The sequence below is a fragment of the Acanthopagrus latus genome, chromosome 7, assembly GCF_904848185.1.
Source record: "Acanthopagrus latus isolate v.2019 chromosome 7, fAcaLat1.1, whole genome shotgun sequence".
Taxonomy (NCBI): Eukaryota; Metazoa; Chordata; class Actinopteri; order Spariformes; family Sparidae; genus Acanthopagrus; species Acanthopagrus latus.
In genome coordinates, this window is record NC_051045.1 from 10,742,590 (window position 1) to 10,768,010 (window position 25,421).

The 25,421-nt window shown below is 42.3% G+C and overlaps 1 protein-coding gene across 1 annotated transcript in view; it reads right to left on the reverse strand.

Annotated features, from left to right (window-relative positions):
• LOC119022546 (acid-sensing ion channel 1-like) overlaps nucleotides 1-25,421 on the reverse strand; it is a 59,116-nt gene that overhangs the window by 26,565 nt on the left and 7,130 nt on the right. The window contains exon 2 of the mRNA XM_037103521.1: nucleotides 24,829-25,024. Within this exon, the coding sequence (XP_036959416.1) occupies nucleotides 24,829-25,024 (196 nt within the window). The remainder of the gene's footprint in view (nucleotides 1-24,828; nucleotides 25,025-25,421) is intronic.

Here is a 25,421-nt window from a genome sequence, read left to right on the forward strand (position 1 = left end):
GTGCAGAGGCATAAAAACATAACAATATCTTCTGATTATTGCAGGTTTTTTCTCAAAGAAATGCACATAGCATGCAATATACAGAGCACGTAAGCCTGCATATCAGACTAAAAACAACCGAGTTGAACTTGGGCTAACAATTACATCTGCGCTGTCAAATCAGTCACAAACAATGTCAGAAAAGCTGCACGGCTGGTGGCTTAAAGCTGCAAACAGCCCTCATGTGTAGTCACACTAACAAGGAGCAGTATACAGAAAACACTGCGGATGCGACTGTGTGTGAAAGACTGAGTGCAAAATAAAATAGCACAACTATCCGGCCCCATTTGCAGAGCATTCAAAAATAATTTGAGGCTGCTGAAAACAAGCAAAAGCATTTCAAACAATATTTTGCACGACCAGTGAGTGATGGAGGGGAGCAATTATAAACAGTGGCGCACCAATCTGTGACAAATGGATCTGTAATAGATTTGCATCTGCAAACGACTGGCTCTTATAAATTATGTGTCCAGATTATTCTCTCCAGAATGGCTATTATGGATTTCAATTCTTTCCTTATCAGTAAGAAATGGTGGATAAAAAATGCTCTCTGCTGTGGTGCTTTTATTAGTTTTTGGTTCTTTTTTCTTCTTCTTCTTCTTTTTTTACTGGGAACTGGTTCAATTAGAATTCCCACTGAGCAGTGAACAGTAAGTGAGGAGTGCCCCTGAAAGTTGAGGGTCAGCAGCTTCCCAACAGGCTGAGGTTGCCATGGTGACCTAAAAAAAAGGGGGGGGCGGGGGCAGCAGCAGGAGGCTAACAGCTTGTTCAGACACTGTAAGCCTAAATAACTACCAGCCTATAGATGACATCTTCCTCTACAGACTCGACGGTGCGTCTGTGTGTTGATTTGTTCATTTGCTGAGAGTAAACATGTTTCCGAGGTATCCCACAAGGACATGAAAAGAGAAGGAAAAAAAAAAAACAATTACTGCAGTCATCGTCCTACTCTAGGGGAAAAACAGGCCGGGTCTGAGGCGGCACAGCTAATGAGAGGCATCATTCAAGGCAATGGCGTCTTTTTTTGTTATCGAAAATACACGATGCAATCAAATGATGACTCGATGAGCTGCCTCACAAATCAGTGAGAAAAGCCTGACACAGAAACACGCACAGCACTCTTTACTGGAGCGGCATCTGCATATTGACATTTTGCAACTTGCACACGAGATACCAACTGAACTGAGGCACGTCTGAAACACGGGGGAAGTTTTCATTTTGGCATTTGCTAAAAAACACCGGGAGCCAACAGTTATATTGTTAATTCCAGCAGCGAGAAAACGAGCTCAGTACCGCTGATTATCAGATTTGATTTGGGGGTGCGGGAAATAGGAGAACAGAGATTTTGGAAACATATTAGCATGATCTTATCGCTGCATATAAATCGCCGGTAGCATTTCCATTTCCATGTGTCGCCTTGAGTCATGTGTGTATCGTTAAAGCTGGCTGGTAAGACTGTAGAACTCAGCTACATTTCTAAAAGTATCCAACCAAAAGAAATCCCACCCAACCCCTGAAGGCCTCACTCCACAGACACTGAATGCCCCGTTGCTCGGAGTTGTTACGGATCAGAATCACGTTCTCACGAGTCCTCACTCAGCCTCTGATTGGTGGACTTTGTTGGTTGCGTTCTCTATGCTTGAGTTCAACTGTTAATGCTCTGGCAAAGTCTGTTTTCTGTGGTTTATAAGCCGTTTCTTTTTCTTTTTTTTTTTTTGGCTTCTCCCCAGTGAGCCAACTCTGACAGTGAGCAGCGGCTCTGAATTGAGGATGAGTGACCCTGACAGGAGCAGCAGAAGGCCGGGACAGAGGCCGAAGAGGGTCGGTGTGTTTAGTAACATGGAGGGAGTGCCAAGGTAGGTATTAAGACAGACTAGTAGCCTGTCCAATCATTTCAATAGGGACAAATTAGATTATTGGACAGTTATTGGCAAAACAAGCCTCCAGATGAACTTACCAACTCTAGCTTAAACTGTTCATCACATTCACCACATTGACATTCTGTGAGCGTTCGAGAGCAGCGGTGCTCAATAACCGTCTCCCTGGTCATGAGCTGGTCCTGCTGCTTGTTTGAAAAACCAGAAACTTTTCTGAAGGAGAGAAAGTCCAGCTCAAGTTTTATCCTTTTTGGACTATACGTTTGTGTTTTTTTCTTCTAAGAGATCGGATTTTCTGTTATACATTCATGTTCTGGGCAGTATGGTGGCTCAGTGGTGCCTCACAGCAAGAAGATCCTGAGGGTATCACAATGCATCCTGGGAAGTGTGTTGTGTCCCTTCTCTGATCCTGAATAAGAAAAAAGCTGTTTGGATATACATGATTGTTCAGGCATTGTTGGCTTGCAGCTTAATCGTCTTTTTATGTAAAGGCCTTGAACACCTACATGTTCTTCACTTATCCTGGCTGAAAAAAAAAAAAAACAACTCTCCTCTGGTTGAAGACTGGTGACGTAATGTTGAGAACGACCTCGGGACATCACACTCACGTGTACAGATGGAGTTGCAAAGTAGGAGAAAGCTATTTTGGGTTCTGGAAGTAAAATTCCCATTAATTCTCTCTTTAGACAATGTAAGGTGACTTGCAGTTGGGGAGTCATCAATACAGAAAATGGATAGCAGTAGAAGATATCTCATTCTGTGCACACCTCGTGTCCCTGGGTGGAAGTTAAAGATGACTTTGTTAAAAGTTGGAAAACTAAAACCATCACCGGCACTAAACAAATTAAAGGGGCCACTGTTTATATTTTGGGTATTTTTTTGTCCCTTTTCTTTTTCTTCACATGTGCAGAGGAGTGGGCGGAAGCAGGCATTGTTCTCGTTAGCTGTCTGCATGTTTCTTTGAAGAAAATCTGAAATAAAATATTGGTGCAGACCGAAAAATTCCCTTCCCAATTATTTCTATGTTAAACGAGGAGAGACACATTCGCTTCCCGTCCTGACTTGACAACACCTTTTATTCAGTGTTGACCTGAAATTCACACCGCTCTCTACTGCCCAGCTGTTTTAAGAGAAAGTCTGCAATAACCTCTTAATAAGGAAATATTGTGAGTTTAAAATCTTGCCTCATGACATTTAAAATGCTGTGGGCTGCCTCAGTTAGCCTGCTAGCCTCGACAAAAAGTCCTACTGAGCTCAAATGCACCACTGTTCACCAAAGTTTGTGTTAAGGTAGTTACGTACAAAAGGTACAGTTCCTACCTGCAACCCCTTTGCTGCATGTCGTCCTCCTCCTCTTTTCCAAATCTTTAGCTCCACAAAAGGTACAAAAAGAGCCTAAAAATGTTTTTGTTTTTGTTTTTTTTAAAAAAAGGTAGAAACTGGATTTTAAAGCATGAACATCTGACGTTCCTCTCCTGTCACACCTCCCTCTTTCTTCTCTTTCTACCCAGCGTCTCTCCTTCATCCTCTTCTATTTATTATGCAGCGTTTCTCCCCTGTTTTCTATCTGAACCTGCGCAGCCCACTTTCACAAAGTGGAACTCATTTGTCTGTCTTCGAATGCTAATAGAAGACATAATGAATGCCACTCAAAATTATCTCCTCCCGCTGATATCAGTGTATAATTAAAACAACACTGTCCTTAATAAGGTGTCAGAGGTGATAACACAGAGCGCTGATAACTCTTTAAAGACACACACACACACACACACACACACACACACACACACACACACACACACACACACACACACACACGCATGCACACACCCAATCACTCCCTCGTTACCAGGCAACAATGGGGGTTATAATGAGAGGGACCACCAGGCCAAAACTAATTTCCAAGTATAAGGGCTAATGCTGTGACTGCTCTGTGGCCTTCCATAAGTAGGTTATTGTCTTTAGTTATTTATTATTTTTAATTAACCTTTTTTTTTCCCCTGAACACATAATTTCTCTGAAGCATATTTTACATTATGCTGCAGTTAATTGACTCAACAGTTTAATTTTTAAGCTTTTTTGCTCATGCTCTATATAAAGAGCTATAATCAGTATATTTTTAAGTTGACAGTAGATCACATGGCAACTTGTACGTGTGCAGACGCTCTCTGCTCCATTGAGCTTTTTAAGGGTGATTTCGACCTGAACCTGTTTGGTTAAACTGGACCCTGATTCATTTTCTTGATTTAGGCTGATTGTTCGGGCTGGTGTGAAAGCTGTCGATAGTTATTGCTTATGGACCGAACAACCGGACTGAGACGGCTTCCAGACAAGCTCTGGAGCGATCAATCTGTGGTGTGAAAGCGGATGGACCAACCACAGGACGGCTGTGGCTCAGGGGTAGAAGCAGCGTCTTCTTATCGGAAGGTCGCTGGTTTCGATTCCCCTGGTCTGCATGTCAAAGTGTCCTTGGGCAAGATACTGAACTCCAAACTGTTCCTGATGTGCTGGTCAGCACCTTGCATGGCAGCCACCGCCATCAGTGTATAAATGTGTATGAATTACTGTAAGTCGCTTTGGACTGGTGTGCTAAATGCCCTAAATGTAAATAACAGATAAGTGATTTTTTTTTTGTATGAAAAGCCAAGTTGTGACTTAATCCATCTGCTCCATCATGAATTCTTCAGGAAGTGCGCTTAGATAAACAAGATTGCAGTGCTCAAGGCCTCAACAGCTCATGGCTCCCTGTACCTGTTTAATTTTTGTTATTGCTTTTGCTAGTTTATTAAGATTCTTCAAGCAAATCAAGTCTACAGCCACCAGGACTCATCATTCTAGAATTCTATTGCTTTCTACCTTTTTATTCAGCTGTAGGCGTTTGTTGTGACTTTTGAAGCTGTTTTTATTCCTTTTACTGCACTGATCAGGACTAATGTTGTTGCGTTCTGTAAAATGATAAAAAATGCTTTCAATTTTATCAATTCAAAAAATATATATTAATCCATTTACAATAAGCCTGTAAGGATTTATGTCTAATACTGTTTCAGTAACATGTAGAGTATGTCAGCATTGGTATTTTGCCCGACTAATAGGTCAAAAGCTCTTAAAACTGCTTGTCATTAATGTATGAGAGGCCTCTTTTTCCCCGTCGCTCCCTGTTAGTCATTATTCATAACATGCCATTAATATGCCGTCCAATAATAATACTACTAATGCTTATTTGCTTGTGGCCTTAAAGAGACAGGAGCGTTTCAGACAGAGGAGGAACACAGAGCCTCAGTACTGGACAGTAAGAGACAACTGGTGTGTTTTTTGAGCATTAAAGCTTGTAAACCTAATCTACCAGTAACCCAACATTAAAGTATGAGACTGAAAATAAGCCTTATATGTCTCCTAAAAGCGCTGTTTAAACTGCTAGAGACTTTGGTAATTAAAAAAAAAAAAATCTAATTTTATTGTTTGTTCAATATCTGTTTTTTTTAGTCTGCATTTAATGAACAGCATTTCCCACATGCCCCAGACCATCACGGGCTAAATGTCACGGCTCCATGAGCGAGTCGATTGGTTGCAGTTCGGCTCAGACGTGCCTGTAATAACAGAAAGACAGAGAGGACTGAAAAAAATTAGAGTTAAGATGGTGTAACTCCCACACTGTTACCACTTCAAAATGACCATTATTAATAAATTCACAGTTAATTAAACGTGAATGGCTATTTCACTTTTAAGAAACAATAAAACTAGCCATTTTTTAATGAACTATTTATTGAAATATGACAAAACTTTTTCATTTTGCCTTCCCAGTTTCCTCCAAGAGTCACAGTTTTCACATGTTCCTCCCAATTTATGACTCCTTTTAGTTATCTCAGCCTGGCTCCGGCAATATGCAGTGTGTAGCTCTGCTGTACTGCTGCACCTCGTCCACTTCAGTTAGTGGGAGACGCGCAGAGAAATGGAGAGGGGAAGGAATATTTAAACACATTTCAGACGCTGTGGAGAGACGAATTGCACATTCAGAGGCTGACAAACACAATGAATGAATGAATGTGATGGAGATTACTTTAGGCCTCAGGTTTATGCAGTTTAGAGGATGAACTTCTCTGGGTTTTTTGAGAATTAAAAGTAAAATTAAAATGATTTGGCATAAAAATGCTGCATGTTGCATTTTACTGATTATATTTGTTGTTTTCTATCTTGAACACAGACTCCTTGAATGTCACATTTTTTCAAGGGTTGGACCCTAAGAAACCTGCTTTGGTTTCGAAACCCTGCAAATTTGTGTGATCTCAAGGTCGGCAAGTATGAACTGGTGTATAAAATTCTTTGGAAATGGTTAGTAGATACTGTGTAGTGATGCAATAATGTTTTTAAACCTTGATAACTACTTAACAAAGGGTTTGTAAGGCACATCATTGGTTTTTAACAGTCACATAACTATTGAACTATAAATTTGCGATTTACTAATGATGATATCATAAAGTATTTCCAGTGATTTCTGCTTTAGTGGATACTTATTTGTCCTCAGTTATGGAAGGCAAACCTCAGGAACGTCCTTCATTTCCCTCATAAAGGCTGACGAAAGACATCAGAGGTTGTGTTGAGCTACAGAGGCGTCATGACATCATGACTTCAGTCCTCTATAACCTTCTCCTCTCAGGTCGTCTGGGGAAGTGTGTATTTTCTTGCATCACTTTGCTGACAAACTCTTCCTGGGCTTTGAAGTAAAAGGCTGCTCACCAGATCTGGAAAAAAAAGCAACAACCCGAGCCTGAGGAGTGTGACTTCTCCTCCGTCAACCTTGTTTTCCGCTCGTCTGACCCAAAGCATATTGCCTGTTCCCTTAATTGAAGCGCCGAGGTGTCACCGAGGTAGAAAGGTGGGAGAGTGGCTGGGCCTTGGCGGGGTCGTGCGGGGCAGACAGCAGCATCTGCACGCAGCGGAAGCCGACGACTGGGGGAGAATAACAAGTTCTCTGCTGCTACTTTAAACAGGTGCGTCCCTGTCAACCCGAGGACGCAGGGACAGAGAGGGAGAGAGAGCCGGGCCCAGACAGCACGCCTGCCAAGTCGGCCGCGACTTCGCCGTCAGCTCTGCTCTACTTATCAGAGCGGCAGAGAAACAATGACCAGCAGAGAGTAAACAAAGAACGCAAAGCCAATTTACTTTTTCAGATATACCTGTCACTCTCCGCCGGGGCCACACTCCACAGTGACGGATGTCCTCTCTCCTGGGTGGCTGTCTGAACATCACTCACTAAGTGGTGGTGCCTGTTTTACCTAATGCCCGACGAATAGCTGCGTGAGCGATGGGTTTAATTTCATTTCATTATATGAAGAGGACAGTTTCATCGTGTTTTCCGCGAGTGCGTGGGAGGTAAACAAAGAAAAATGGTCATTCATCTTGTTTGATGTCGAGAGAGAAAGAAGGAGTCTTTTCTCCTCTCTGTTTGTTTGTATCTCACCTTGATAAAAAGAGGTGATCCTTACCTCTTCTGATGAGCCCGCTCGTCAGGTCTGAATCAGCCGGTAATTAAATATTTATCCCCGGCGCCAACAGCTCTTCACATCTGACATTATAGTGCAGCATGAAGTCGCAGCATAATCAGTGATATTAGCTTGTTAAACTAGCTGTGCAGAGAGAGGTTAAGTGGCCTACAGTGTGGCGCTAACTTTCTGATGCACGTGATGTGATACTGAAACAAACAAGTACTAGTAATGTTCAGAGTTAGAGTCAAAATCGTCTCTGTAGAGACTTTCTCAGCTGCTCAGTCACCTTACTGCATCTTATTTTCCATAATTCAATATTGATTTTCCTTTTACTTGCAAGCTGTAAACATGCCACCGACATACGATCACCAAATCAGGATCGATATATCGATTCAATAATTAATGATCCAACATCATGCGAAGTCAAAACATCGATTTATATTGTCATCTTTAAGAGGCATCTTTTATTTTGAAATTCTCTGTCGTCTCTCCCATCAGAACACACCTCCCTCCTAAACATTCAAACAGCGCTGATGCCAAGCAGCCAACATCAAGCATATTTACTCCCCTCTCGAGTTTACAGTAAGTGTGTGGAAATATTTTGGACTTTGACTTTTTCGCCAAACAGGGCGTCTCACTCAGCAGCCCACTAACACATTGCTATGGCAATATTTGCTCTGCTTTAACAATGAGGAAGAAACATGAACGCAGGCTGAAATTCAACCTTGATATTCTGTCAGGAGACTCAAACCAAAGGCCAAAAAAGGAAAAGTAAAACTAATACATTTGATTTTTTTAAGCTATGAGTAGAGGAAAAGTCCTCCGTGTAAAATGCTGAAGCTCTACTAATCTAAATCTCCTTGAGCCAAATTTTACACTTAAATGTTCTTGTTTTTAAGCTATGTTTTATGTATTTAGAGTGAACTCCTCTGCACTTAGCCGGTCACAATTATCCCTAACCATTTATCATATTTATGGCCGACAGCAGAAAAGAAAGTGCTGGCAGCTTCTTCTCTCGCGGATTGTGTTGAATAGACAAATGATATCGACTTGCATCGATCGCAGGACCCTGATTTGAATCAAATCAAGATCGTAGACTTTGGGCTTTGAGTCAATATTTGCAGATGCCAAAGAAACTACACAATGTCGTAACAGCCTGAAACTGGTGATTTACACCCCTACGATTTGTACATCAAGCAGACACAGCTTCTCCTTTTCTTCTCCTTTTTGTGTCAAGCTGAAGTCCAAAATTAACTGCTTTTAGACTCAGTTATTGGTCCTTACCGACTCCTGTCTCTTAACACTCCTCTGTGTTCACCAGCCTGGTTGCAGACTGTGTCTGTTTTTTCCGTTTGTTGCTGTGGAGGCAACGTAAGGACGGTTGTGAGCTTTTCTTTGGAGTAAACAGCCGCCTGCTACATCAGAAAACAACACCAAAATCCAAGCACTGAGCTAAAAGAGTCAATAAAATATAAACCAAACGGGCAGATTTGCATTTACACTCAAAGTGTATTTAATGATACATGATTTTTAGTCAGTCCAGTTATTCAGGCAAAGCCCAGTAACTTTGAGCTACCACCGTCTGAATTCTGCTGCACTTAATAAATAAGAACATTTCTTTCTTTAGAGATAATTTCTAATCGAGCCGATGAGTGAATTCCAGACATTATTCACAGTTATTGAACGGTGTTGTCCTTTCTCTTCCCTCCTGTCCTCCTCCTCCCTGTCAGCCTGCAAATGTCTCTCTATCTGTCTCCCAGCTCTCCTGTCACTCTGCATCGTATTGTATTCTGTGCCGTTACCACAAAATGTCATAATGATAATCTTTCAAGAAAGTGGAGCATCCAGAGGAGCCAAGGTCTCAACAAATCAACAATACAACACAGGCACAGGCACACACACACACACACACCCACACCCACACCCACACACACACACACAACCACACACTTTACATCAGCAAGTGAACTCTTATTTCTGCAGACGTGCCATTATTTCCCGCCGACACATTAAAAAAAAGGAAAAAACAACTGAAAGAAATGTTGCCTAAACTCAGGCTGCAGGCCAAGCCGGAGCCATCGCCGGTTAACTGATTAGCTCAGTAATTGCGATGGAAATGCCAGTCTGAGGTTGATATAAAAGTGCAAAGGCACATCCTGGAAATACTAATCAGTCTCCCGGCTGTTCTCCTAGGAGGCTGCTTTGTTGTTGTTGTTGTTGTGAATGCCACCGCTTCCTGCAACAACACTTCATCAGTGTGTAACTTTGTGTTTCTGTGCAGCCCGGTTGTCAGGATGATATGTTGGCAGTTAGTGGTAAAACGTTCCTGCAAGCCACTGATACATTCGTATATCCGCCTGTCATAGGCTGCGTACCGTATTGACATTTCTACATGACCCCACCTGACACAAACTTGATCTCTGGGGCCGATTCCAATACTGATATTACCGAGGAAACTTTTACAATACCAATATGTCTGCTTATACGCACACATTTTATGACCAACACTTGTAACAAAGACATGCAGACAACATATGAGGCTTTTTGATACACATGTGCAGGACTTCCTGCCTTACGGAGTGTCTTGAACTTACGACGCACATGTCTTGAATCAGGATGCAGAAGAGAAACTAAACTTCAAACCACAGGGATTTAGTCAGAACCATGGACTGGCTGCAGTCGCAAGATGTCACTGAAAGCCCTACACTGGAGGAGGTCCGACTCGCTTTGCAACACCTGGTAAAGGAAGAGCAAGTCAGGCTTATGGTATCGGCCAGACAATATATCGGTCGGGCTCCAATATGTTTGACGGGCCAAACAGGTATTTTGAGCCAAGACATGACTTTTCCATGGTCACAAGAATCAGTTTTAAATTGAATCTCAAGAAACATAAAGTTTCAACATGAAGAAATGTAAAGTTTAAACATAAACAAACATCAAGTTTTGAAATCTACTCGTGGTTTGACAAAAACGTACATTTCAAACATTTATTCCGGTGATTGGCTTGCTCGGTGTCTGATATTACGAGCAGGAAATGAATATCCCCTTCGTTTCCCCTCAGACAATAATAAAAACCTTTAATATGAGCAGAGTAAATTTGGGCAGGATGTTCCTGCATATTAAAATAAATGAGTCATTATAGCCGTGTCAGAGTAAGACATGCAGAAAGAGCCTTTCCTCACTCCCTGTTTGTTCCCCCTCTCCCGCTGCTCTCTCCCTCCATTCAAAACCTCCTCATTATAACCCTCATTTTAGTTCTAACACGCCTGCAGCACATCTCTTGTCTTCTCTCCCCTCTCTTTCATCCATTTGTCCTTGCCTCGTTCTGAGCGAGTTCAGTTCGGCGCTGTGTTTCACACCTACAGTGATACAGCCCGCGTCCCTCACCTGTCACTACTACTGCTTCCATCTGTCTTTTCTCACATTTTTCATGCCCCGCGTCCATTCCTCCGACCCCCGTCACACACGGAGCCGAGTCTGCCTGCCCACAGTTTTTGTGCAGTTTACGCCGAAAGACAAACAAAAACACAAAAAGGATGTTGTTTTGAAAGAAAGAAAGACGAGTGTAAAACCCGGCAGGTGCGTCGCCCTCCCTCCCCGTGCGTTTGTCTCTGTCAGAGCTGTTTTGTACCGCGGCAGGATTATTTGATTGTTTACAGGTTTTGGAGCTTGTCTGCCATCACTCAGCTGTGTTTACAGTGTGTCTTCCCTGACAATGCAGGATTATGAAGAAGCGTGTGTGTGGGTTTTCTTGTGCATCCGAGCGGATAACCTATTTTAAATGTTCCTTTAAAAAAAGAAAAAAAAAAAAATCCTGTTCGCTTTGGGTTTTTTTACACTCTGTTTAACAACATCTTGTAGATTCTGCCCCTGCATGTTTCTGCGCTTCATTAAAGCAATATCACACTCCTCCTGAGTGAAATATTAAAATCCAATCTGTCATGTTTTCATGGCCGCGTCGTTAACATCAAATGAAACAGTCTCCTGATTGTGATTTGGTCCGACGGTGTAACCGTGGAAACATTAAATCCTGACTTGAATTCAGAGCAACAGATGAAACTTTCTGGAGAAAGAGAGTTGATTGTCGAGTCTCGTCACGTGGCCGTTAAAGATTTGACGCACGAAGCATTAGTTTTTCAGTTGCGACTGCTGGGAAGCGACTTCCTGCAGAAAGCCTGATTTTTTAACTGGAATCTTCAGTGAGTATGACTCCAGCAGACTGCCCTCTCCAAGACTTTAACCATCCTCATCAATTTGATAAAAACACACCACACTACCCGCAGTGTTGGGAGAAGTACTCAGATCGGGGCAAAAAAGTTTTCACGTTTAGATATCTTTCATACCAACCTCTCTTGTCCGACAGTTGGCTCAGTTTTTAACCGGAACAGAGAAGATCAAATGAGGACACAATGGAAAGCAGGAAACAGGAAGAAGCATTGTTTTCCCTGAACGCTATCCCCAGATAATGCTGGAACAACTGGAATAACTGTGGAAGCTCTACACTGAAAAAAATAAAACATCCCGCTGATGGAGGCGGGGGAGACAGAGTGATGGAATCGGTGGTAAAGCAAGAGTGAACTGACAGACATTACATATGTGCCGGATTATTCACACAATAACAAAACAACAGGTTTTCCTCAGCCTGAAGTGTGAACCAAAGTGGGCGTGTCACAGTCTACAGGTCGTGATTTGTTGATGACATATCCTCGTTTAAAATATGATTCTGGGGAGATATTCTTGAGAAATTTATTACTGAAGATGGTTCAGATGGCTTGGAGGCATTTGTTGACACGTATTCAGGTTAGGCTAATTCACATTGTCTGATCCTCACCTGTAATGCGCTCCAATAAAGGACAGTCTGTCTGTCTGGGTGCTTTATATCTCTCGGCCTTGATTACCCTGGAGACAGAGGTGGCACTGTCATGACAGCTGGCCCTAACCGGCCATCCTCACGAGGCACAGAGGTGAACTAGCTCACAGAGAGACATTTTTAGCCTGAAGAAGGAAAAGTCCTTCGCAGGTTCGCCAGAGAGTACAGAGGTTTAAAGAATATCAAACAGAACCAGAGCTAATAGGAAAACAACAAAAAGACTCATGCACGCTGCTGAGTGTGAGGAGTCACAAGACAAACAGGTCAGGGAACTCTGGTTTGATCTTTAACAATCTATCTCAAAAATGTAATGTACAGTCTTAATTCTAACTTCTAACTAAAGCAGTCAGATGAAGGCATTTCTCTTTGAAATGTAGTGAAGGCTGTGGGGGAATTTTATGATTCTACAAGGTCACTCTGTCTCCAAACAACTGGAGGTCATACACGTCTTGTACAGGCCTTAAAGTCTGGATAATGATAGTGACTTCTCATAGTCTCTGCAACCTAGATATTCAAATCTACTGTGGATATGTCCACAGAAGAGATGTCTGATGAAACAAGGCAAGGTTAAGCTAACTGTTTGCGTAAACCTCGTAAGGAGGCCTTCGATCTATCCATCTTTACAGACTAAGTGTCACTGACCTATTTTACCTCTTAGTCCTCTGGCTACAGGGGAGAGATCCGCATCACCCCCTTTGCAATGATTTTACACAGATAACCATGTATGGAAGCACTGCCTCCTGAAGCTGTTATATATAATTTGGATACTCATTAGGATCATCGTGGCAACACTCTGTGCAGACAGACGCGATGTTATGTTGCTCCTCCATGGCCATGTTCTATAAACCATCTCAACGTAAAGTCATCGGTGTCTCTGAGTCTCCTTCATCTGTCCTGAATGGTCAAGCGAGCTGAAATTCCACGACAAAGGCACTTCAAAATTGGCACTCAAGTGACGTAATTGAGTAAAATGCAATTAGTTACTCACCACCACTATCTCACATCTAACAGAGGCCATTGTGTCTCCCAGCCAACCTCGGGGAAACACAATTACCCTGATTTGGGGTCAGGCCAGTGCAGCCTGAATGCGGCATCATTCCTCTTCTGTCTCTTCCTCCTAAACTCCATCCAGCAGTCTGAGTCACAGTTAGCTGTTTGCCAGCCTCCCTCCAGCCCACACAGAGCCCGGCCCTCAAGTCACCTGCACTAATCCTCAGGATAAATAAACCATGGGCAGAGCAGTGCAGCCAACCCGGCTATTTTCAGCGCCGCTGTGCTTCCCCCCCCCCTTCTTCCCCAGTCCGATGTCTTCATAAAAAGCGTTTCCCCCTCTCAGGCCCGGGCAAATAGAGCGTGCTTGAGCAGCATTACTGATCCGTCTAGAAACCAGCTGGAGTCATGGAGATGCTGTGTGGCTGTTCGCCCTTTAACAACATGGGAGAGGATGTCTCCGGGGTTTAAGAAGAGCAGATCTGTGTGGGGTTATTAAAGTGGCCATTACAGTTAGAGCATTGCAAAGACTGATTAGGCTATTAGTATGCTAAAACAACTGGTGATGTTTTGAAGCTCAGTGATCGCAGACGATCAATCTCCTAGTGAAAGCTGATTTTTTTTTTTTGTCTTTAGCTCCCTTGTGGCAAAACTGCAGCCCTCCACTGTTCTTTCTCTCATACCTACAGTTAATGATGCTTTAAAGTTTCGCCTTACTCATCCTAAAAACCCTCTGTGGGTCAGTTTCTCTGGTCTCACCGGGTTGGACTCTCTAATGGCGTGAACCAAAAGTGCTTTTATGCAGTGGGGGGAAACAAAGCAGGAGATTAGGAGAAAGGGAGGCAGAAGAAAAGGACAGTAAGTGTGTTCCCTTTCACCTGTTTTTATCTGCATTTTTAATCTGTGCGTAAAAACACTGAAAACACAAGAAACTGTCCTTCCGGCTGAGGTGGAAAAGTGGGGGGGAAAAAAATGCATCTCAGTAAATGCAGAGAGGCTTAGCCAATAAATCATGATGTGCTGGAAGTGTGCGACTTAAGGCCCAGACACACAAAACCAGGATCAGAGAGTGAGTGTCGACGTAAGCTGACCAAACAGCTGCACACCTCAAAGACTGCAGCTGACTCCCAACAACTTGTAAGTTCTGCTCTTGCTTGAGAGGAAACAACATTGTTAAGATAAAGCAGCGTTTATATAGAATATGTCTGATAATACATTTCAAGTGTCACCGGCGAAGAGGAGAAAGTAACGAGAAGCCTCACAAAACGGGTTAAATCATGCATAATACAGCGACAGGCTCAAGGGGTTTTCCTCCTTTCTTTTTTTTCCATCATTCTTCTTGCGCACTGAACAACCAATCAGAGGGACTTTTCCTACCGACGGGCTCGGCTGCTGATTCAACATTCTCAGCTGACTGAACAACAGCGAGGTGCCAACGGTGCAGGACACACTTCAAAAACCACAAGGAGACTTGAGCTTCTTCAGAATGTTACATTATCACCGTTCTAACCTTTCTCTACACTGGTTTTCATCGTTTGAGATTTGATCACAGGTGAAGTGCCGCTTGAGCATTTTTCTTCTGTCAGGAAGTGAGGAAATAAAATGTTCCCAATTCACACGATCTGGTTGAAAGTAGTATACCCTTTAAGTGCTTGAAGATCCAGTCGTCAAAAAAGCGTCCGTCAACAAAAACACAATGGAATGATCAGAGATGTCATGTTGACGTTCAGCTAGCTGACACTGGCTGGTAACGAAGGAAAGCCAGCATGTAATGTAATCATTCAGAACTGAGGTTTTGACTTATCACCGCATTATATTCTCAACATGATGAAATCAGTCTAAAATGTCATTCAATCATTTCATCATATAGGTGGTAATAACTGACTATCATATGTAGGAACGGCACTTTCTTGTCCTTCGAAATGAGCCAAAAACGCAACCAATGTGCCTGCACACACACGCTTCTTAAGTGCACTCTAGCCCTGGATTTGACTGTTGACTACACAGCTAGAAGCATCAACTCATATATTAATCAACAAACTCCTAATATTTGCATGACAGCAGTGAATGCATTCATACGAATCTTCTTTGCGGATCTTCGACTTGAGGAAGTCCTCTCTGAGTTTGGGGTTTTTCACTGAAACGAAACGAGGGAGAACACGCCCTCAAAGTTGTGTGCATGATGATGACGTACGAGGGTTTCATCTCCGGGGGATGTAAGGGAGGTGAATGTTTATTAAAGTTCCTGCTTTCAAATACGCTCGACTGAGTTGCACCTGAGCTCTCCTGCTGTGTTTGGCAGTTTCGCTGCTGACAGAGTCGCTCCATTATGAGCCCTGAGTATTCACCTGCTGATCTAGGTAATGTGGTTACTCTGCCCCTCAATCAGTCTTTGTAGGCGGTCAGCACTAAATACCCCTCGTTCAGCACTGTGGGGCGAATATTAATTTAATCCTCTAAGTGTGTTCATATGTTTATCACAGTGGGGGGATACATTCGAGGGCTGTTTAAGTGATTTACTGTGTTCTTAATATCTCCACCCATCCTTTCTTTTTCAAGTTTCGTTTTTTTTTTTTTTTTTTAAAAAAGCCAAAGGCCTCTTAAGTCTGGGAGCGATGGGAGCAAAGAGAACAAAGGAGAGGGCACGAGAGTGAAGGAGGCAAAGGGAGATAGAGGGAGAGAGGAGAGAGCATGACATGAAAACATAATGAGGATTGTCATGCCCATGGGGGTTGATGTGAGGAATGCACTGCGCAGGGGTTGAGACGAAGGAGGAATGCAGAGAATCGCTGAAGAAAGGAGGGAGGAGGGGGGAGAAACAGTGAGACTGAGAGGTGACATAACTTTGCTGGCTCAGCGCAGGAGGATGCGACTGCTTTCGGGATTCAGGATGAGGTGCGCGGCTGTGCTGACCCACGAGCTGCCGGACGACGTGGGTGGTGGCTGCGCCTCATCTCTGCCGCTCCAGGCCACCGAACCCAGAGGAAATGCAAGCTTAAAGTATACTCTTGCCAAGGGAAAGAGGGGCTGCTCCCTCCCCGCAAAGAGGCTGGTGCTCTTCCAGCTCCCAGAATGGGCCAGAGATGTCAGAGCAATCTGAGTGCCGTGTCACCCTCTGGGTTTGCTTTTAGAGACTTCAGGGTGGGGCACCACAATCAGACTGGATGGTGCACTGGATGTGTTTTTTTGAACTGCGATGAAAACATCACAGTGCAGGAACGAAACTGTATTGGGGATTTCAAGGCAGCACAGTGGTGGTTTTGTATGATTTATTCAGTCCCTAGACAGTATATTTTACACTGCTGCAGAGCGTTTTCCAAATCATACACCATACATTTTAGATTCCCTTCCTTCTAGACAGCCGTTGGATTCACTTCATGCCTGCACAGTTTGAAAATTCGACTTGGAGAAACTTTAAACCTGCTGGAGAAAAGTAATCCATCACTTGTATTCATATATATATTTTTTGTGGTTATGCAACACTGACTGCTTTTTAAAACTGCACTGCTTTGGGAAATGGTCATTAGTAATGTAATTAAGACAGAGGATTTGAAGCCAGCAGGCAGAAAAAATTACAGAAATTGTTTTTGTTAAGGGTTGCATAACTATTACTAAAACAGAATGTCTTGACACGTTTACAGCGTCACAGCTTGTAAATGATGAAAGCGAGGCAAAATGCAGTGATTCTCATCCCACCAAGCTGTCTCTTCTCCGAGGCACGCCATGTTTTTACAGTTTGTCTGCAAAATCTACAAATGCACGTCGCCTCCTTGAGACATGACAGCTGCGATCAGAGAACAGAAATTATGACACAACTGTCACGACAGCAGAGCGCTGGGGGCTGGCACACACGCATCTATTCCCCGGGTGGAGCTGTCAAGGCTCGAGTTTGACAAACAAAAAAAGGGCCGAGCATCAGACCAGGGGAAGTGCTCGCCGGAGTGGGACTCTCGCTCCGTTCTTCTTTACTGGTGTTCACTGGTGAGTGGGTTTTTAAGTGAGCACAGTTTGCTGTCTGCTTCAGAAATGCCTCCGAGTCCAATTAGCAGGGATGATTCTCCTCCGCTGAGGAGCAGAGGGGGAGCGCCGGGTGCTTTCGATAACTCCTTAATAACTGCTGGAGCCATTTATCCGTTTCTCATAGCGCTTCTCTGAGTGAAGGAACACAGTAACTTCTCACATGAGCGTGATTGGTCCTCCGATTTACTGTCTCGGAAAATTAAGTCCATTAACCGAGAAATATCATGTAAAAATGTACGGGAAAAACAGAAGAAACACAACATCAGCAGTAAGAAAACGATTCTGCCTAACAAAGCTGTAATGAGGTGTACGGTAAAAAGAAAAGCTGGGCACTTCCTTACAGAGAGTTAGATAAGAAGATTAACACCACCTTCATGTCTGTAGAGTGAATATGAAGCGACAGCCAGCTAAGCCGCGAGTTTGCCAACATTCATGCTGGCGATTGGGTTGACTTTGCTTTAAATAAACATCAAATATAACGTGTCATGTACCATGTTTGAGAGGGGCTAGCATTATGTATGTTATTGTTTAGTTAGACATAACAAGTGAGACCAGACAAGACACAAAAAGGAAAAAAATTACAGGATAAGCACATTATGGGAGGGAAACCAAACACTGAACACAGACGGGCAACTTGAAAACACAGAAAAAAAGTACATGGCAGTCTGTGTGTGAAGGTGTGCGTGTGTGTGTGTTGGAGCACGATAGGGGGGAGTAGTTTAGACAGTCGGAAAAAGGGAATATGGAAACTAATTGCAATCGATTGTGGCAAGTCTGAAAAAAGCAAACAATCAATCAATAAATAATGACAGAAAAGAGAGAGAAAAGAGGAAAAATATAATCGGTTGAGCTCCCTTGGCAAGGAGGTGAACATACTATTATTTTTATCATCATGTCTTCCGTCTCTTGCGGCAAGATTTGAATTTGAACATGTCAGTATGTCCGGCTCGTCCTTACCAGAAAAATAGGTTGTCTGACCAAGCAGCTGACTGTGACCCATTTTGAAGTTTGCTGTCAGACGGTGAGCTCGGGCTGCTGTACTTATATGGGTGAGTGGACCAAATACAACCAAACTGTCACCTCAGAGACGCTCGTGTCCAACGTGAAACCAAAACCAAAAGTTAATGTTGCATGAGCAGGTGGAGGAGAGAGTTACTGACCAATTACACTGATGTTGGAATACAGAGCTATTTAACAGTCAGTTTAATAAGAAAATAATGCTTACGGCAGCTTAAACACGTTTTCCGTACAGTCTCAAAAATTGCTATTAAAAAGTGAAGGGACAAAATTGTACATTTCAGAAAGTGGCGGGAGCCCGAGTGTAAATGATACCTATTCACGCTGGCTTATTTCTAAACACTAACTCAGCAGAGGAGGACATATTATAAATATTAATGACTCTGTGACAGGAGGTGACAAGGTATTGTCAACTTTCTGTGTGTGCCATCAATTGCATGAGTCAAACCCTTGAGGCGTCTTCCAGTTGCTGATTCACTCCTTTGTTTTCCACATAATATGGCTCCATATTATTATTTTTCAAAAAGGAAGAAGTGACGCGGTCAGTTCAGTTCAGATTCAGACTCAGTGAATCTGCATTCTTATCACAAACGGAACTGAAAATAGTTTCCTATCAGCCTCTCTGTTTTTTTTTCTTCTTTAAACACGTTTGATCTTCTCACAAAGAACGGTCAGCTGGGACATACCTCCTTCCTTATTCATCAAGCACTTTACAATGAAACAATGAAAAGATTAACAATGCGATGCATCAAAGACGGTCTTCAAAGGAAGTGCATTTTCCAGTTTTTCCGGAGCTGTGCGGTGATGCAGATAACAAAGGGAGGTTGAGAGGAGAGAAATAAAGGCCTTAAACCTCTCCAGGGGAAACACCTCTCTGCTGCCACTATGTTCTGGCCAGATGCAATTTCCTGAGCAGCGCCCTGCTCTTCAAAGAGAAGAGAAATTGCTCTATCATAGTAGGCAGTGAAGAGAGTTGAGAGAAGGAACAGGATTGGTGGACTGGTGAGCTACATAAATTAACCGCTGCATAAATTACGTATCTCCCCCTCAAACTAGAGGAAAACACAGAAAGGTCAACAAGGTGCTTGACCGGGTGTCAGGACTTAACAAAACGCACACAATCAACTATTTACACGTATTCCAGTGCTGAAATGAATCACCGAGGCGGCACTAACCAAAATGTTTACAAGCATGTGTGTCCATACAGGGACGAGTCATGATGCAACGTTTGGGTCAGGGAGAAGGGCGCTCAGCCCGGCCAGCGACTGCTGCATCGTTAAAGTGGCACAGAGCGACAATCTTCCCCTTGCACTTCAGGGGACTGTTTGTTCGGTAATTTCATATTTTCTCCGCGGCTTAGGTCGAGCACAGCAAACTCATTAAGGGCTTTTGCTGTGTGACTGTTTGCAGTTAGAGGGGCGGGTGGAAAGCTGATCTCAACATGACCTTTTTTCACAGCAGACATTTTTTTTTTTTTTTACTTGTCATCGAGCGTCCCAGAAACTAGTGCAGCTAAATGTAATTCAGCCTTCATTTTTTCTATTTTTATTATTTTTATTCATACCTGTGATTTTCCTCCTGGAAAATTTTAAACAGTTCTCTATAATTGGCTGCCTGCTCTAATGAAATAACAGGACATAATGAATATTTATAAAGTTCATAATGAATAAACATATTTTTCAAACTTATCTACTAAATGAAAAGTCTTAAATGCTTATTGCAACATTTGGACTCAATTTGTCTATATTTGAGTGTGTGTGTGGCAGTGAGTGCATGTGGAGTGTATGTTTAAGTTGGGCTCCGGGTATCGATGTAAGTGTGGTGTCTGTGATTTTCTTATTATTTCAATAAAAATTATATACAATAAAGAAATAATAATAAATGCTACACTAAATACAAGGCCTAATGTGATGTCTGCTCTCCTGATTCTGATTACATCAAATCTGTGTAAAGCTGCCTTGCTCATGTGCTAAAACTCACTGGGATAAAACAGCATTTTACTGGCGCACAGATAGTCGAGTGGTTAAGAGGTTTGAATCCCGGGCGGAGGACCTTTGCTGCATGTCACACCCCCTTTCTCTCCCATTTCCTGTCTATCCACTGTCAAAATAAAGGTGTCTATACCTGGAAAAAAATCTTTAAAAAAATCATTGCTCCACTGATTTATTAATGCAGGTGTTATTGAACTGTATCGCCACTGATATTGATGGGTTGGACCATCATTTGTTGAAGTGAACACATTACCTTTCAAATGCATTTCTGCACTTGCAACAGTAACTGAATGGTCTTAAGTTTAGCCAGGACCACAAGGTTAATAGCTCGGCAGCCAACTGTTTGTTATCACTTCACGATTATTTTTGTGGTTCTTACATCTTTAAATGACCTTTTAATGAGGGGAATAATTTACTGTGAGCTGCCGCTGATCTGACACGGTGCTCTGAGGGGAGCTCCACTGCTTAAAGCAATACAGACTCATTAGAGTAGGTTCACTTTAAAGATTTGATGTTAAAGATTTGTTTGTATTGCGCTAAACACTACCAGCCTGCAGGGACTTTTTTTTGGAGGTAGAATTGTCACTCAATTAGAGTCAGACTGAATTATTCTTATTCAAGTTTACATTAGGCTGTAGCTATACCTCAGCATAACTTCTTAACCATAGCACTATAGAAGGTGTTTTTCCTGACCAATCAGAGTAATTAAAGCCAGAGTCTCCTGTAGTTTTGGTGTGTAAGATTAAGCAGGATCTATTGGAAGATATGAATCCCTGTGTTTTCCTTTCCTTGGAATAAGCCTTTTATAGAGCCGTCCTCATCAGAACTAAAAGCATATAGGTCAACTGTGAAAACAGCTTGCCTGACCCATATATTCTTTCATGTTTGGTGGCGACCTCTAGTGGCTGCAGTAATTATTGATGCAGCAAAGGAGAAAATCAGGTGGACAAGTAGAAAGAACACAAAAGGACCGCATAAAGAGGAGTTTGGAGATGGACACTCAGGTTAAAGAAGCACAGACTCTCATCCAGGAGACTACTGCTGAATGTCCAGTGTGAAACCGCAAGTCAACGATGAATTATTATAACTTACAGACATAGTACATTTTCTTAAACCTAACCAAGTAGTTTTTGTACCCAAACCTAACCAATGCGTGACGGTACAATGAAGGTGTGGTTCACCTGCTTCGGTACAATCAATGGTCACATGGATTTGGGCTTAGTGATATATGTAATTTTGGGAGTCACTGGCAATCAACCTCTTTGGTCAAGTTTAGTATGAGGATGTGTTGCTTTTGTATCTACACAGGGAGCGTGTCCTTTTCTAGGGAGAAAAATTATAATTCTTTGGCAATCACTATAAAGGAGGGTGCATGTTTGATTTGTTGCAATCTACAACCTCTGCGTTTGATACCACTGAATCCCACACACTGGACCCTTGAGCCAGAAGTAAGCTAGCACTGATGAGGTGACATCAACCTAAAGGTGAGATGGTGTGGTGGTAGCTTGAATGTAGAGACAGATGTCTAATCATGCGAAGTGATCCAAAATTAAATTCTAAATGTAAAGGGGAACCATTGTAAATGAATCATCATGCATCAGATTTGCCTTTGGTTACCAAAGAATGTAATAACTGAGGTAATTTAGACTAATCACACCACTTCAAACTGCATGTGGAGACAGATAAAAGGCTTCCAGTAGTTTCCCTTTCACTGTGACAGTTGGAGAAATAATAAAATTGCCCATAAGCAGAAATATCACTTCAAAGCTACTTCAATGCAGCTGCTGCAGTAAGTGGCTCATGTAGCGCTCCTCTTTGGTGTCCTTCTGTATAAATGTGTGTACCAACGCTTCGCTGCCGAGAATAAATCTCTCAGGCCGACACATACAAGCTTATTCATAGTCATCTCTGCTGGTTAAATAAAGGTGAAGCCACACAGTTCACGCTGACATGTTATTGATCACACAGTGCAGGGAATATACAAGAGGGTCCTCCACAGACATCCACAGAAGATAAACGGGAGTCCTCTTAGGGGTGAAAAACTACCATTAAATTTAATCTAATCAATTCAGTGACGCTGCAGTGTGGAATGATCAATGTTGGGCTCCAAATTAAAAACCTCATCCGATGCCAGTGGCCTTTGGCAACCGCGTCCGGGTACACCAGCAGCTACAGCAACAGCAGGGTATAACGGCAGGGACATTACAGAGTGGCAGCTCTACTTTCTGCTGCAGGGGAAAAACTTACATGAGCATCAGTCAGATGCACAAATACAGTAATTTATAATGACTGTGAGGCTGAATAGATTTTTTTGACCGGCCCCGCTGTGTTGTTCCACATCTATACTCCGCAAGGGTTTCATTTCAAAGGATGCCGCCCCTCCCTTGTTTTGAAGATGAAAAGGTAGATGTAAACATTTATACTGAGCGGTGGGGATTCGACTAAATAAACAAAAACGCTCAAAACAATGTTTGATCATAAATTTTGAATGAGAACTCGTCGGCAAAGATTCCAAACAGATTTCACACGCACGCTGATAAAAACACACTCCAAACGCTGTCATCATAAAACAATCAATAACACAAGTCTAAGCCCGACTTTGCTTTGTAAATGTCTGCCTGTGCATGTGGGAAAAAAACATGAACTCGTTCACATGACAACATGCGCCATGACAAATGTTCACCACAGAAAGATTTCGATTCAAACCAGCAGAGGAAAAAGAAAAAGAACGCAGCAGGTATCCTCAGGTCAGAAAACGACATGTCTTTTTTCCTTCGGTTCACTCAGAGGCTCGCTCTTTCTTTGCTGTGGGGGGTTCATCATTCTTTAACTCACTATAAATAGATAATCCTATGATTTATACAGTGTCTGTTGTCTGCACTCTACAATTGAAACACCATGTAAAATGCACTCTATTTAAAAAAAAGTACCTTCATTTTAAAGTATAAACTTGGTGATATTCTAAAACAAAAATCCCATGAAAAGACCAGAAACCAACAATGCGTTAAACCAGGCTTCCCAAACTGATGCACTCCATCTGAAAACATAGATCTTTAATAACAGATCACAAAAATGGCGATAATTTCCTAAAACACCTGGGCACTGTATTTTTTTTTTTTTTTTTTAATTTGCTCAGACAGAATTAAGTAGTTCTTTGTTGGGGACTATTTTTAGTGGTGGATTTTCTGCCTGAATGAGTATTCATGGCAGCAGGTCAGTGTCTGTAAGACTGACTCAAAATAAACCTCAGTGCTCTTGTTCATTGGGCTTCATTGATGTATTCTTTTTAAGTAAAACTGCAATTAAAATTCATATTTTTCTGAGAAATTGTTTTAGCATAAATTTCCCCTTTTCTACTGGAGTGCTTATTTAGTCAGAATAGTCATTACTGAACAGAAAATAAACTGAGTAGGCTTTATTTATACTTTAACATTCACCATGGGGCATCGATTCTTTGGTTCCAATATCCATGTGAAATTAAAATAGTTTGTCATATTATCTCAATTGCAGTAGACACACTGCTGGAGGACTTACTGCGTGATTCAACGTTACCTCCATTTCTGTTCATTAGTTGGTTTGTCAGCAGGATTAAACAAAACTACAGATTTCTGTGAAACTTAAGTGGAGGATGGCTCCCGTTTCAGAATAGATCTCGCTAACTTCAGGTGTGGATCAGGATAAAGAGATGGAGGCAGGGATTGTTACATGTCGAACCTTAGTGCACATGTGCACTCTTCTGAGAGGCAGTGTTGTAATCACTCTCAACTGATTCAGTTGGCCAACTTGTGCTAGCGCTACCCAGAAGTGGATGACTCAGCAGATGCTAAAATTATTAAGAAAAAGGGAACATCTAGTGGGAATCGGGGCTAACATTAGTGCAACGTGCTAAGTAGCTTCATCTTTCCGAGTGGAACATGCTAATAGTAAATAACCAACAATAGCAGTGCAGTTTAACTCCACAGTAACGCTTCAACTTCACATTGTGTTGTGTTTGTGCAAATGCTACCGAACCAAAAGTAAAAGCTAGCTAGCTTGCAGAGTGCACAATTTCATATTTTCTAAAGGCATTACAATAACTGGCACGTTCCTACAGAGCATATATTGAGGTAAACACCTGGGGGTAGTTTGAATGCTGGATTTATAGCTCATGAATTCAAGCACTATAGAGATTATTATTGCTTGCTGAAGATGGAGGAGATGGGGTGTCTTGTATCATTTGTAATTAGCCTCACAGAGCCATGACCATGAAAATTGACAGCACGTCTTCTAGCAATGCCTGCTCTCAAATTTCAGTCAACTGTTGCTATGGGAAATGTCGCCACTGGGCCTGAAGCTGAAGACGCTGTTTTACAAATGCGCCAAGTCCTTTTCTGGAACAATGTGCACAAGAGCTGCAGTTTCATGACAGTTTTTAGAAAAAAGAGAAATCTGTGAGAGGACTCAAACCATTTTTGTTTTTGGGCTCAACAGGATTTGTTGGCATGTAGCAAAGCATATTAGCAGATTTGTCCGATAACTGTGATCCTCTGGAGACAACTCACCACTTTGAAGTCCTCTGGTCTGCACTCGGTGCCGTGAAAGTGGCAGGAGAGCAGCATGTCATTGATGTCGTGACCGGTGCGGTCGTAGAATTCCCGCATGTTGAAGGGTCGTGGCTTGAAATTGTGGAAATTGGCTTTCACCTTTAGGCTCTCCAGAACACTCTCCTCCACAAGATGTATGTCCCTGATCTCATACCTGGAAAACAAAAAAAAAAAAAACAGGCAGGGAGGTCAAAGAAATATTTCATATATTGAAAATGCAGATTATATGGTGTAGATTGATGAGCTTCCTTGAATGTCTTCACAGTGAATAATCACCGTCTGATGATGAACTAGACTTCATAAAAAGTGAATTTCAGCCTTGAAATTTTTTTTGTTCGTAAACTTCAGAAAGGTTTATGAATCTTTATCTGTGGACTTTTGTTCCACTCAACCAGAGCTAAAAATAATATAGTCCCAGATGAATCAAAAGAGACAGAAATCAGACAGTAAGATGTTTTTTTTTAGCATCTCCTGGCCCTGAACTAATAGCTTCAGCAGACTGTAATGCTATATTGTACAGTACATAATAAAGTTCAGACAAGAGCTGTATG